Source organism: Lissotriton helveticus, chromosome 7, assembly GCF_964261635.1.
Source record: "Lissotriton helveticus chromosome 7, aLisHel1.1, whole genome shotgun sequence".
NCBI classification, from domain to species: Eukaryota; Metazoa; Chordata; class Amphibia; order Caudata; family Salamandridae; genus Lissotriton; species Lissotriton helveticus.
This window is the reverse complement of record NC_136068.1, coordinates 165899616-165915084: the sequence shown is the minus strand read 5'-3', so window position 1 is coordinate 165915084 and position 15469 is coordinate 165899616. Positions and strand designations below refer to the sequence as shown.

At 43.5% G+C, this 15469-nt stretch overlaps 1 protein-coding gene across 1 annotated transcript in view; it reads left to right on the top strand.

Moving 5' to 3' along the window:
- ARFGEF2 (ARF guanine nucleotide exchange factor 2) overlaps positions 1 to 15469 on the top strand; it is a 509782-nt gene that overhangs the window by 327737 nt on the left and 166576 nt on the right. The window contains exons 29-30 of the mRNA XM_078651859.1: positions 10764 to 10894; positions 11090 to 11219. Coding sequence (XP_078507985.1) covers positions 10764 to 10894; positions 11090 to 11219 — 261 coding nt within the window. The remainder of the gene's footprint in view (positions 1 to 10763; positions 10895 to 11089; positions 11220 to 15469) is intronic.

Here is a 15469-nt window from a genome sequence, read left to right as displayed (position 1 = left end):
TTTAGCCAAACTATCTTATGGAAGGTGGCAGCATTTATTAAGGCTTGAAACCCCTCTGCATAATGCCGAATCTCCGGGGTAGTCCATAGGCGTCTCCAATAGAGAATCGGGCGCAACCCTGCCAGATCGCTCACTGTTCTTCTCCCTAGATCAATGCCAAGGGGGACCATTGGGGTGCTCTGCGGGAGTCCAGTAATACCCCTTAGAAACCTGTTCTCAGATGTCTGCAAGGGGAGGAGCTTCCCAAAACCCCACAGCTCTGCCCCATAAAGGGCAGACCCAAGAGAGTTGGCATCATATACAGCCAGAGCAGGTTTTATTGGTCTATACATAAAAATGTATTCTGATTATCTTCATTGGTGGTGTATTATTTTCTCCAAACTCTTTGCATGCCATTCTCCACATTGCAGAGATTCTGCTTCCATGGAGTTCTAGAACAGACCTACAATTGTGAAAATGGGAAACATTGGTGTGCACTTCCCTAGACTACGTACCTCTTGTGTCTGGATCATGTAAGATAGGTGTTGATACGTGCAGACGTGGCCTGAAGGCTGACTATGATGGTGCTTCTTTAAGCCTCTCACCTGAAGTTCTAAGGCCGAAAAGGTGCATCGGGACCAGAGACAGGTGGAAATTGTAGACCCGCCCGTAGCATATATAACAAAGGTTCTTTCGGAATTCACTTTGAAATCCTTCAAATGATGTTATGGGGCAGCAAATTCATTGCTATAAGGTAATCTGTGTCTAGCAATAGCGAGAAAATAATTTTAAGGGGAGCAACAATATATGAAAAAAATGAAATTTATATATTAAAAACAAAATTATTATTATAGTCCATACAATGTCAACTGCACCCACAACTTTGAAAACATGATAGTGATGGTGCAGTGCTCGTGAATAGTCCAAGTGAAACAATAGGGCTATGTGTGAGAACTGTATGTTCAAATGCAGGTTTTTGACTGTGACCATTGAGCACTTTTTACATTACATTACATTACATGTGGGCAGCTTAGTTGATGTCTGAGGGACCTGATCATTTAGAGGGCAACATAGGCCAGAAAAACAGTTTTTTATTCAACCCTTTCACAACAGTAGGGACAAAGCTGTTGAGCTATAACACCTGGTAGGGATAATAAGTGCAGAGATAAATCATAATAACCAGGGACTCAAAAGAACTCAAATTGTTAATATTCAAAGTAACTTACCAACAGCAAAAATACATTAGGTTGTGTCAGATTATTAAACTGCTAGGGCCAAAAAAGACCAAGGTGAGAAGATTATCCTTGGCATAAGTCTGTTCCATTAGTATATCAAATATTTAAAAAAAACTACATGAAGAAACCATGAGTACTTTAGTTTACTGTATTATTGGGAAAAGGAGCACAATTTTTGTAGAAAATGTCAAGCTTGTCTTTTACTCTGCACCTTTCTTCAATATTCTGTTTTGACCTAGCAATACAGGTTTATTGACTATGGATCCAATAGGGGTCAGATTCTTCTAAATAATCCACATCTGCTCTTATTTTCCCAATATCCACTTTGTAAGTGTTCTCTTCTTTCAGTGGTTTTTAGTTAATCTCATCAGAAAAATATGGTGACTGCAAAACCATAAAAGCATTACTTTATGAAAGGTGAGGTGCATGCAGTGTAGTTTAATACTTTTCTTTTTTTCCCACATGACAAAAAATTTCTGTGGAGAATTTCCTTTCCCCTATATCTTCATCAATTTTGGGGTTGTGCCTTTCCTATTCCCTTAATCTAAATGTGTTTACATGTGTCATTGACAGTATAAATATCTAACCATTTCCAGTGTGGGAGTGGTTCCCAAAATGTTTATTAATAGCCACAAATAAATACATTTGTGGGCTTTTCCAAATGTTTGGCATTTGTACCCCTGATCACTGTCTCACTGCCCCTAGTAGAATATTTACTCGCATAAAAGTTCATTTGTGAGTAAATCCAGGTCTTTAAATAGCAAACAAGGATTTATACCATTAAAAAAGGCTTTGCAGCTGTTTGTTACTTACAAATGTAGATCGTTTTTCTGTCTCACATAGCATGCCACTTTGCAAGGATGAAAAACATTTTAAAACTTCTGACAGATACTTCTTTTCACAGATTCCGCATCTTAGAATATCCACCAGGCCAGACACTGGAAATAGCACTGCTCAGTAGCGTCATATGGCTCTACATTAGCTCCACACCACCCTGTAAGTGACTGTGCTAAGACGCACACAACTGCCACCCCTGCATGCTGACATCCGTTCATTTCGTTCTGCACCTTTTCACAGATGCGGAGCTCCATGCACAATCGCATTAGTTTTATGTCAACTTCCAAATTGTTTCACAGTGTACTAGGGAACAATGTTCCTACCGAAAACAAAGTTTCAAGCTATGCCGCAACTGCAGGAAGCAAATGTTGGTGACGGACCAGCATGAGGTGTGTGTTTGATGTCAGGCTCGGACACAACTCTAATTCATGTGATAAGTGCGCCCTCATGCACTGTGAAGTTGTATGTCGTCAAGCACAAGAAGTCACAGACTTGCTTTCACATGCCTGTACTTTGTCATGGAGTCACTCTCTCAACCTTTCAGCTGTAAGTCCTCCAGTACTTCCATGTGCAAACACAAGAATAAGAAAGAGAAGCAGGACTCAAATTCGTCCTGTCACTCTGATTCCAAAGAGAAGGGGCAAGGGTGTCACAAGCTAATTCTCACTCCTTTGAGGTCTCTGGTCATGGACCCAGTGCCTCCGTTGTTCCCAACGCGCCCTGCATTTTCCAGTCCTTCCTTAACCGTTCAGCATATCGAGGAAGTCAAAGAGGTGATGCTGCAAATTTTCAGTGTACTTCGGGCTCCCTTACTTGCACCTTCAGTTCCCATGGAACCACAGGGGTCTCCAGTCTGAGTACCACTGGCGAGTTCCTCCCCGGCACCTTTTGTCTCCTTGGAGCCCTTTACCAGGCCCATACTGACACTGGGTAAGGCTTCCATTCTGGCTCCAATGTCCATGCTGGCTTCTGATACCCCCAACGCTGGTGCCAGCATGGCTGAAGGATGATCTGATGCCATTGCCAATGTTGATCCCCGAATCAACATAGCCCTCATCTCGACTGATGTTGTGCTACAAAATTACAAGGTAGCTATCGATCCTCATGCAGCCTGATTCCAAACCTTTGCTTCTTATTTATTATTTTCATTGGAAAGATTTATATAGCGCGAACAAGATTCTCATAGGTATCAGACTGCTTTACAATGTTAAAAAAGAGACATATAGAATCCGTATTATAATTTTTCGAGAGGCACTAAAGGATATGGCGGATCCCCAATGAGGGCGGGATCACCTCGAAGATATAGATAGATCAAAAACAATAGCATCACAAGCGAGCAGTATTCATGAATGAATTTGAGGAGTCCTGATAAGCTCAGAGAGTCAAGTCAGAGAAACTTGTATAGCGCACATATCACCGGTAGGTCTCATGGCGCTTGCTGAGATTCCAGAGAATGGAGGTCATAACCAACTTGCTTTATTTCTGGTCAAACCGCCACGTTTTCAATTCTTTGCGGAAGCGCTGGTTATCCGCAATAGAAGTAAGATGAAACGGCAGCTTGTTCCAGAGATGGGAGGGCGTGAAAGAAAAAGATCGACCCCCATTGCGTATGTTGCGGACACGCAATGGGGTGAGAAGAGATTTTGAGCTGGATCTTAGTGTTCTTTCTGGTTGATATAGTTTAAGTTTTTTCGCTAGATATCCAGGCCCAGTGCCATGGATACTTTTATGAGTTAGGCACAGGATTTTAAAGTGACCTCTCTTCCTGACTGGAAGCCAGTGGAGGGATCTCAAACTTGGGACTGAGGGAGATCTTGGAGGTACATTTACAATCAGTCTAGCTGCAGTATTCTGCAGAATTTGTAGTTTGGAAAAGAGGTCTTCATTTAGGGAGGCTAGAAGGGCATTCCCATAGTCCATGCGACTTACAATTAAGCCCTGGACCAGAGGCTTCCTGGCTTCAATAGGTAGCCATTTAAAGATTTTACATAGCTTCCGCAGAATCCCGTAACAAGTACCTAGCACACGATTGACATGATTTTTCATGGATAGCTTGTTGTTACTCATTATTCCAAGATTGCAGACTACTTGTTTAGGGGACGGGCATGGGCCCAATGCCTGAGGCCACTAGCTGCTGGACCAATACTCTTCAGCCCTGCCGAACAGAATGATCTCGGTTTTACTGCTGTTGAGCTGTAATTTGTTATTGCCCATGCAGTTGTTGATGTGGGTCAGACAGTTATTAAACCAGATCTTTGTATCTGTAAGGTCAGGACCAAAAGTGATCAGCAGCTGGGTGTCATCAGCATATGACACAACCTCAAACCCGTAAGACCGGATTATCCTGGCCAAAGGTGTTACATAAAGATTGAAGAGCATAGGGCTCAGGATTTACCCCTGGGGAACTACAATGCTTACTGGTCTACTGCATGAGGCCAGGGTGCCTATATGTACAGTGGTGGGAGCGATCCTTTAGATTGTTTTTAAACCAGTCCAGAGCTTTCCCTCGAACCCCCATCTCCCAGAGCCGTTGTTCTAAAATGTCATAGGAGATGGTGTTGAAGGCTGCAGACAGGTTTTGTCCAAAGCCAGCCTGATGTTATCAACCGTCTCTACTACTGCTGTTTCGGTACTGTGCGCCGACCTCAATCCTGATTGCGATGGGTCAAGAAGTCCATGACTTTCTAAATGAGCAGTAAGTTGGTTATTTACCAAGGATTTGAGTGCCTTCCCGAAATAAGGCAGTAGCGAGATGGGGCGGTAATTGCCTGGTTCACTGGGCTCTAAAGTTGGCTTTTTCAGAATAGGTCTGTTAACTTTGTTGTCAACAGGGGTGCTAATTGCATAATTAGGGGTAGAGGATCTGCTGGGGAGCCTGATTTGATCTTAGCAATTGCTTCAGATACCTGGTCGCAGGTCACAGTTTTAAATTCAGCCAGCAATGGCAACAGCGGATGTCTATTCGCGGCTGAGTGCGAGTCAATATTATTTACAATGTCTTGGGGGAAGGAGCTATAAATAGCTATAACCTTATCATCACAAAAGGAGGATACATTATCAACCCATTCTTGTGTGGGGGAAGGGGTACTCTGGATTGCCTGAGGAGTAGTGAACTCCTTCAGAATTTTATAGAACTCTTTACTGGAGTTGGCGGCATTATTGATCCTCGCTGTTAAGTAGGACTATTTGGCCTGCTTAATATTGTTTAAGTAGGTACAGTGAATTTGTTTATATCTGATTTGGACTTCAGTAGTTTTGGTTTTCCTCCAGTGTAGTTCGTCAGTTCTGCAGGAAAATTTCTCAGTTTTTAGTGCTGGTGTAAACCATGGAAATGATTTGCCTTTCATCTTGACTCTTGACTGGGTGCTACTGTGTTCAAGGCAAGTATAATGGCCTCTTCAAAGTCTTCAGTTTCTTGATCTACATTATCTGGATGTATTATGACTTCAGCGTTAAAAGAAGTGGAGAACACTTTAGGGGTGACTTTACGCCAGGGTCTAATTAAGGCGCAGTCATTGTCCAGCCGAATTTCAGGGGCATCCATACGAATACCAAATTTTTGCAGATAATGGCCCGACCAAAGTAGAGGTTGTTCAAATGTGAGTTTAGTTGTGATCGTGAACAGTACATCCGAAGTATGACTGGCCTGATGGGTAGGACCTATTACCAACTGCACCAGCCCTAATGTCTGTAGTGAGGTTACCAACTGGTCGGTGTCAGGATACTGTACTAAATCCACATGATATTTGAAATCACCTATGAGAATGAAGTTATTTGCGGCTAGAACATAGGGTGCAATAAATTCAAGGAGAATGTTTACAAAATAGTTTTTTGGCCTGGGGATCTGTAGACTAGGGCCCCTATCCATGCTTCGGACTATAGGGTTATGATTTTGAAAATAAGTATTTCCGCCTTGTCCATAGTACAGGAGTCTAGCGTGAGGTTGTCTAATTTTCCCTCAGTGGCCACTGCTATCCCCCTCCTCTTCCCACCAATCTATCTAATCTAGTTATCCGTTAGTGGGATTGAAAGGCAGTCGCTATGTCGGGAGATGCCTGGTCATGGAGCCATGTTTCAGTTATGAAACAGACGTCCGGTTTTTCAAAGTCTAAAAGGCTCCATAGTTCTAAAGCGTGTTTGGGAATGGACCAGGCGCTCAGGTAGAGTCCGTGTAGTTGATACGGGTTATCTGGTAGGTCTTTTTTTTTAAGGCAAGAGGTGGTTGTTATATATGATTCCTTCCTAGAGGACTGAACGCCAACCGTTTGTGGCACAAAAAACTCCTCGGTACATAATAGAGAGAAGAGTTCCAAGGATCTAGGTCAGAAATTTGTTCATGAGTAGTTGTTTAACTTCTTTCTTGAAAGATGATGTTGAGGGAATGTCTGGTTTCAGGGGAGAGGGAGTTCCATATTCTCTGGATGATGGCAGAGAAGGCTCTATTGTAGGTTTTCGTTTATTGAATCTCTGTGGTTACAGCAGTAGAGTGCTGGAGCTTCTAGAAGATCTGGAGCCACCAGAAACTTCAAGCTTCTGAGCAAGGTAACTTGGGATATTGAAGTGTAGGGCTTTGTGGGTCATACATGCAATTGTCAGCTTGCAGCAGAGTTGAGGGAGGCCCTTAAGGGAGCAGTTTTGGATGTGGGCAAACCTCAGAGGGTTGCACTTCCATAGTCCAACCTAAGAATCAGTAGGGCTTGGGCAACAGAACAGATAGACGGTAGGAAGCGTTTAAATTTTTTTTAAGATGCTCATTTGGAGGTTTGCTCCTTTGGTAACTGAACTGATGTGCTTCTTCATGTTAAGGTTCTTATCGAGAGATATTCCCAGTGTTCTCGCTGAGTCAATGACCTGAGGCAGGCAGTTGAAGGCTGTTAGGTGCTTTATCCATTTGTCAGTGACTGGTGACTGTTTGGATGGGGCGAATAGGAGAAATTCAGTTTTTAGTGTTTTTAGTTTGAGGTGGTTCTACCACCAGTAGAGGTTCCGTTATCTTTTTGGTTCTGACTCTGATCTTGTGCATGAGCAGGGTGCACCTCAGGATGTTGATAATGGCAATTGTAAAGGGGATGGCTTGCTCACCCCCTTATTATACTGATGACAAAGCTTGGCACACCACAGGGGTCGCCAATGGAAGAGTGAATTTTTTTGCTTTGATGGTTCAAAGGCCAGACCAAAACTAATGTTTTGATAGATTCTCTGCAGACTGGGCCATCAACATGTGAGTGCCTGCTTCCATTTAATGACGCCATCAAGAGATCCTCTGATGGGTATTTGTTGAAATGTTGTTCTTGCCTCCCTTTGACTGTGGCCTGGTGACCTGGATTTTCTCATCAAGGACCCCACTCCAGAGAATCTTATTGCCTTTGCTTCGATCAGTAATGTGAATCCAAACTTATTTCCAACTGCTTCTCTGGATAGGGAATCCAAGAGGATTGATAATTTTGGCAGCACAAGTTTTCTTCCACCATTCTGGCACTGCGATCTTTAAATGCAGTTTGCATTCTGGGCTGCTACACATGCTCTTTGGGACATGGCCAGTGGGATCTTAATGGCGGCCCGAAAGATCTTAGGGCTTTCTTGGTATAGACATGTGGTGGACAGGATGTGGCAAAGTAGTTTGTCCGTGCAGTCCTGGATACCACAGATTGTCTGGGCAGGGTGGTCAGTGTTGTACTTAATAGACGCACCTGGATTAAGTCCTCTCGAGTCTCTGGCGACGTACAGTCCTCCCTAATGGACATTCCCTTTGATGTGTCCCACCTCTTTGGAGTGAAAGCTGACTATACTTTGGAACGTATTCAAGACAACAGAGCTACAAACCATTCCCTGGAGCGGTTCGCTTCTGCCAAACAGCTTCCCCATCAATTCTAGAAGTTCAGAGGCTATTCTAGAGGGCAAGCATATTGACAGAGACTGCCTTCCCAGCTAGTAACAAAGCACACAACACAATCTTTTCTTGGTTGGGGACATGTAACTGCTAGCAGCATGCAGGCCAACAGCAGCTTCAGTCTTTTGACTTGTCCCGTGCTTTAACAGCCAGCAAACCGGTTTAGTTTGCCCCTCAATTGCATGCCCAGGCAGGGTTGAGGGGGAACTTTTGACATTTCCTTCTGGGTTGGTGATCCATCATGTTCCACAGATGGGTCGTATGGATTGTTCAAAATAGCTATGCCCTCCCTTTTCTGCTTTACCTGCACACACTCCCTCCCACACCAGAACGAATTTCAGGGTAGCATCTGTCCATCCTGCTATAAGATGTGAGCCTGATGCATGAATGGATTTTGTGGAAGGACACCAGGTGGCAGGACGACATCCATTACTTTAGGTGGCAATTTAAAAGCAGGAAATTGACTGCTTTTAAATTGCCACCTGAAGTGATGGATGTCATCCTGCCACCTGGTGTCCTTCCACAAAATCCATTTATGTCGGGTGCTGAGACAAATTTGTTACCTGGTGTGATGTAATCAGTACTGACCCCTTACAGGTGAAGCTGTCGGACGTCCTTTTGTTTGTTTGGTCTTTATCCCATCAAGGCCTTGCAGGGGGCATTATAAAAGGTTATTTGTCTGTCCTTATGGCCTTTATACGCTTGCTGGACCAACTGCTTTTTCCACATCACCTACTGTGATATTATTAAAGGTTTGACACCGATATTTCCTTCCACAGTGTTGGTGATGCACAGTTTACTTGGTCTCGATTTTTCTCATCTGTACATCATTTGAGCCAATGCGTAGCGGCTGTTTGCGTCTCCTGACCTTGATGACCCTTTTTCTTATTGCAATTACTTGTTGTGTGAGTGAAATACAGGAATTTTCAACACAACCGACTTACACCACCTTTTTCCCAGACAAATTGGTGCAGAGGAATTAGTGGCTTTCTTACAAAATGTGGAGACTCCCTCTCATGGTGTGAAATTCACCAGTGTTCTTTTCTCCCCTTAGCACTTCAAAAGTGGAGGATTTAGGTTTAATTTATTTGCATAGTTTATGAAAACCATTGCAATACAAAAAATCTATTCATAAAGTCATTAATACACATAGTGATAAAATTACACTGCAGTTCATATCTGCTAAAAAAAAAAAGGGGTCCATTGCGGGTTCCAGGTACTAAGAATACCTCTTCATGAAACATTCTGTTGATACTTCAGTACAGTTAGAGGTGGCTAAATAGTCGATTCCACCCCTCCCTTACCCTGGCATTTTTTTTCACCTGTCTCAGAAACTTCCCTAGACAACAGTTCAACTGTGGATCTCCGGGTGCAAACCGGGCCAACACTGCTTGTCTCCTAGTGCGTATCCCTCTTCAGTTAAAATTAGGTTGTAATAGTTTTTTTCCTTTCTTCCAAGATTTCTTTACATGAGCATAGGATATGCAGCAGATCTTCTTGTGCTCTGCCACATAAGCGGCAGTTGGAGCCCACTTTTTCCCTGAGCCAGTGAGGGAGGTGCTGTATTCAAGGTAAAAGTCCTAATCGATACTTTAAAAACGTAATTTTAGTGGCTTTGGCGTACACCAAATCAAAATAATTCTGAGCAGCCGGGGCTATGTAAGTACTTAGTCATCCAACCATTGTGAGGAGGAGAGGCTTCATTGGTTGGATGGTAAAAGGACTATAAGCTTTCATATATTTCATACCAAGGACAATCGCGTGGACAATCAGCTTTTTGTGATTTTCTCTGGAACAAAGAAAGTCAATGCAAAACAGAAGAGGACTTGCTACATACAGGTCAGGAAACAGCCTCAGAAGGCCTGATACCCTATTCCACCAGGGCTTAGGTTGCTAGCACTGTGTTGGCCCACTGAGTGCATGTCCTTGACATCTACCAGGCTGCGACATTGGGAGTCAGTGCATTAATTTATGAACCACTACTGCCTTGACATCCAGTTCCGGCAGGAAGGTCAGTTTTGCCCACTCTGTCCTACACAACTGTTTGGTCTAAGTCGATTGCAGGCACCTTCTGGAGGTGCTGCTTTGGTATCTATTGTAAGGTGAGGAATTATGCAGTTAAAAGTATCCGTCATTAAAACAAGTTACTTACCTTTGGTAATGCTGCTTCTGGTGGATACTCTATATCACTGCAGTTTCCTCACTGTATTCCCATTCCTCCATTTTGTGGAGTGACCTCTTTTTACTATCTGAAAAGGTTCAAAGTTAGTTTTCAGCACTCTGTTACCAACAATTGCTTCCGCTCTGCGTCTGATGGTGCGGAAACGGTAAAAATAAGAAATTGTCATCAGTGAGCAAGTTAGCACTTTTATATAGCACCGCTTCATCCCTTTCAAGACTATATGGAGCCAACATGTAGAAGTATGATGCACCTTATGGCATGTGGAATCTGTTATGATAAATATTCGAGATCCCACCTGGCACCTGGGGAATTTTCTAAGGTCTAGTCTACACAGAGATAAAGCATCCACCAGAAAGAGCGTTACCAAAGGTAAATAAATTGTTCATTGGGTCCATACTTCTAAATAACTAAATAACTCCAGAATCAAGCTACACCGTTAGACTAAACAAAATAGCATAAAACTCACCTATTTATCACCTCTTCAATCCGAATGTCTTGTAGACCCCTTCTGGCACTGGTCTTGCTTGCTCGAGTTGTGTTATAGAGCTATCAGAATGTACGTATTGGAAACAAGTATTGCAGTACTGCATTGTGAGTGGACAGCTATTTTAACTAATTTTGTTTTTCTATTTTTTAAAAGGCACTTAGGGAATATACCAGTGATGATATGAATGTGGCTCCTGGAGACCGTGTCTGGGTTCGAGGATGGTTTCCAATACTATTTGAGCTTTCCTGTATCATTAACCGATGCAAACTTGATGTACGGACAAGGTGATAAAGCGTTTGTGTTTTGTTCGTGTGGGTTTTCATAACCAAACTTTAAAAATACATTACCTGTTATTCAATATTTACTAACGTTTGATTTATATTCATTTAAAAGCTCAACCATTACGTTGGAAATCTGGAGAAGTGTGTGATTAAATAACTAGCTAACAAATAATGTTTTCATTGTTTCTTCTTCATTAGGGGACTTACTGTGATGTTTGAAATCATGAAGAGCTACGGCCATACATTCGAAAATCATTGGTGGCATGACTTATTTAGGATAGTTTTTAGGATATTTGACAACATGAAACTTCCTGAACAACAGACTGAGGTAAATAAAGCTAGGGTGTACTTATAAATAACCAAGTTTAATGTTAATCTGCATTTCCAGTGTATTTTTCTTGTAGTAGCAGATAACAAGTGTTTTCACAGATTTCAGTTGGAACCAGTGTTAAAAAAAAAACAATCATTTGTATCCGACATATGGCCAGGAGGGTTCGTTCCATGCCACTTTTTCAAAATAATTGTGATTTACAGGAACTTTTAGATTCATTGCATGTGAATGTATCTTTTGTGGTTAGTCTGAACATCTGACATAGATCGTGTCTCCTAGATCTACTTTAGAAACCCTTGCTATAAATGATGTTTAGTACTTGTTCCATAAAACATGGTTACACTCACAATTGTAGCCGTAGGCCTAGTCATTTACCAGTTTGCACTGTGCATCATATATAATTGATGTATTTCATGCTCCATATTCAGCTCTCTTCTTTAAATATGGAGATATTAAGGCAGCTAGTGTAGACCTTCAACTCTGTCACCAAAACTTTATTCGGCCAATCGCAGCCATAAAAGTAAGGCTGATAAAAGCATTGCATAAATAAAGCAGCATTACAAGGTTGAAGGCACATCAGAGGAGTTAATTTAAAAAATAAAGCAGCATTACGAGGTTGAAGGCACATCAGAAGACAATATAGTTAGCTTCAAGGAAAACACTACATATGGTACTTGCCAATGATAAGATACATAAAACATATATAAAAAAGCCCTACGGGTCTCAGACTAATGTTTCAAAAAATGTAAAAGTTTTAAAAAAACTGTACCGGGTCCTAACATACAAATATGAAAAGGGTGGAGTAGTTATGTTTAGCCATATTTTTTTCTAAACCCAGTGAAAGGCAGACAGAATTTCCCACTGCCAGGCACATTTTCTCATTCTCCAGCCTTTTCATTCGCTCAAAAGCCTCCTTATAGGAGTTCGTATTAAAGTAGCGAAAAATAGGGCAAGAAAATCGCTGTGCATCGGAGTGCAAAATACAATAAAGTGCAATGTGCTTTGAGTGGCAGTGTTATTCCATGGACATCTAGGCAGTGGTTCTCCCCAGGCTTCCTAGACAAAAGCAACTATCGGGTGCAATAGACTTAATCGTAGTCTTGTTTTAAATAAAACCTGAGGTTCCCATGCGGAAGTCAGGAGAGACCAGGTGTCAAGTTGATTGGATTGTAAGTTCTATTTACAAGCCGATTATCAAAGGCCGCTTGGTGGGCTCTGCCTTGCCTGTACTCTGAAGATAGCCTTGGGGTCAATGCTTGATGGATTTTCGGCATAATCCTGCAAAGCCCAGCTCTAGGAATTCTTTTTTTAATATCTAATCCAGGGTATTTTGAGAGAATTGTCCAGAGAAAGACGTTCCTTCAGTACACCCTTTGAGAGTTGGGCATCAGGTTTCCCCCAAATCCTCAGCCATAAGAGTAGTGGTGTCAGCTTTATCGCGTCACCTACAGGTATTAAGCCCAGCCCTGATAGGGCTTGATTGGGGAATGGCCAATAGCCTACGAACAAGCTTATTTTGTACCTTCTGAATTAGTCCGGGAGCTTTATAGCCCCAGACCCCTGCACCATAAATTATCACAGAGAAACATTTACTCTGATAAATCTCGACATTTCTTTGATCATTTTGTGGCCCAGCCTTCTCCCAAATGAGAACGTCGCCTCAACAGACAGCTCTTCGAGTATGAGCGGCCCTGGATTGATGTAGGCTCTGCCAAGTTATGTTTTGATCAAAAGAAAGCCCCAAATAATTAAAACACTTAACTCTCTGGCTTTATGGCCCCTCCCCCCCAATAAAGTCTTAGGTTTCATATTTCTAGGGCTTAAGCTCATAAAATATTTTTGTAAGTTTGTTTTAAGATCGAGGCCCCCCATACATTAATAAAATCCATCTAAAGGAAGCTGGAAACCATCAGCGGCCCTTACCATTAATAAAGCGTCGTCCACATACAGCAGAATGGGCAAGGCTCTTTGCTTAATTCTAGGAAGATCCTTCCCTATCCTAGTCATATGGTATTCCAAGTCATTCATCTAGATGAGGAATAGGTGAAGGGGCAACGTCTCACCCTTGTCCCAACCCTAAGTGTGACCTAATAGTTTCTGTAAGTTCCCCATCTTTATCAAAGCTAACTCTGATGATGGTGTCCCGGGGCATTCTTTGTAGGAACCCAATTAAACCTGGTTTAATCCCCATCCTAGTCATACAGTCTCACAGCTTTCTCCTATTGACCAAGTCAAAGGTAGAGGAGAGGTCCATGAACGCGAGGTGGATGGAACCTCTTCTTGCCTTGATATATTTTCCTAAGGTTGGTTGCAGATTAGGGCAGTGCTCCACAGTGCTGACCCCTGGCTGGAATCTGTACTGGGCATTGGGAAGAGACCGATTCTCTTACAGCCAGGCTTCAAATTTCGCAACAGGAAACCTTTCCAAACATTTTAGGGAGCAATCGAGGAGGAATATGGGATGATAAAAGGCTGGGGAGTTCCGAACCCCCTTCTTAAATATTGGGACAACATAGCTTCAGACCATGATGGGATTAGCTCTCCTTTAATTGATGCTTTAAAAACGTTAGTTAAAATGGGAGCCCAGAGCGTTTCATTTTCTTTGAAGAGGTCCAAGGGGACCCCATCAGGCCCAGGAGCCATCCCTGCTGGGCTTCGCCTGATGGTGGCGATTACATCAATAGTGTCTATAATGTCTCTCAAAGCCTCATATGTTCCTATATTGTGACTATCCTCTCGGCTTGGGGCACAAATAGCCTTTTAATTTTTAGGATTAAAAATATTACCAAAATGCTCCACCCATGCTCCTGTGGGTATTACCAAATCCAGAGTCAGCTTATCATAGCCAGTAAAGAATGGTTGGTTTACCACCTTTCAGAAGGTGGCACTGTCCCTCAGCCTGTATGCCTCGTCCAACTCTTCTTGGGCAGCCCCCTGGAGCTCAGATTTTCTGGCCTATAAGATAACTTTGTATGCCCTACTAACTTCTACTACCTCTTCTTTTACACTGGTATTTTTAGAGAGGACTGCTTTTAATTTTTTCTGAGCCACAGTACCCTCATGTTTAAACCAGCTAAGGGCGGTGGTGGTTTTGCAGCTGTTCGAGGCATGTGGGCTGCTAAATTCATATCTAGTGCATAGATCGCCGCCTAGTGTTGGGTCCGGATGATTGCACATTGTTGTCCTGGAAGAGTCTTCGAAGTATCACGAGATAGGTGGCTCCTCCCCTTGACTACAGTGCGCATGGGCATCGGCTCCATCCCCAGATTGTTTTTTTCCGCCAATGGGTTCGGATGTGATTTCGACGCCTCCTTGTCGGAATCGAAAACATAACTTCCTTAAGGCCAAAAGGCCTTCGATACTCGCGTCGGTATTGTTGCGAACGGTCCCGAGCATCGTCCGACTCTTCGTGTCGGACTTCTGGGGAGTTGCTACTCTTCGGACATCGAGGCCCTGTACTCGCAGCGAGACACCGACAAAATCATGGAACGGAGTCCGTTCAAGCGCTGCCCCGTGTGTGGGTCCAAGTACCCACACATCGACGTGCATCCAGTTTGTAATAAATGTCTCTCGCCGGATCACGACGAGGGCAACTGCATGGCCTGCTCCAAATTCAGGTCAAAGAAGACACTCAAGCATCGGCGCGCGGCGCACCTCGAGGCCCTGCACGCAGCACCGGCACCCGACGACATATTCGACGACCCCGCAGAAGACGGCCAAAGCCATCATCTTCAAATTTCACCGCCATCAACGGAGGTCAAGGCCGATCCAGAGGAATACATCAATGGACAGAGCCAAGACCTTGAATACGCCGATGAGGTAGGGGACGACGAAGAAGTCTATGGGGCCGCGGAAGATAGCTCAGAGGAAGAGCTATGCCCCGAAAGTTACTCGACTCAGGTCACGGGATCGCCACTCGGCCCTACCCACGACCCTGCACCGATATCCCCAGCCCCGTCTTCGGGCCCGGCCACGGATACACCGGAGGAGCCGTTGTTGCGCGTATCGAAACTGAAACCGCAACCAGTACAGTCGACAACATCTAAGATGGCCGAAGACACGTCGAAAACGAAACCGAAACAAACGGCTTCGACGACATCTAAGACGGCCGACGTCCCGTCCAAACTTACGAAGCCGGCGAAGAAGGCCGTCGAGTCACCGGCGCCACACGCGGTGGCCAAGGAAACGTACTCGAAGAAGGTAGTCCATCGCGTCTCGACGTCTGGGGCGTCAACATCCAAACAGAC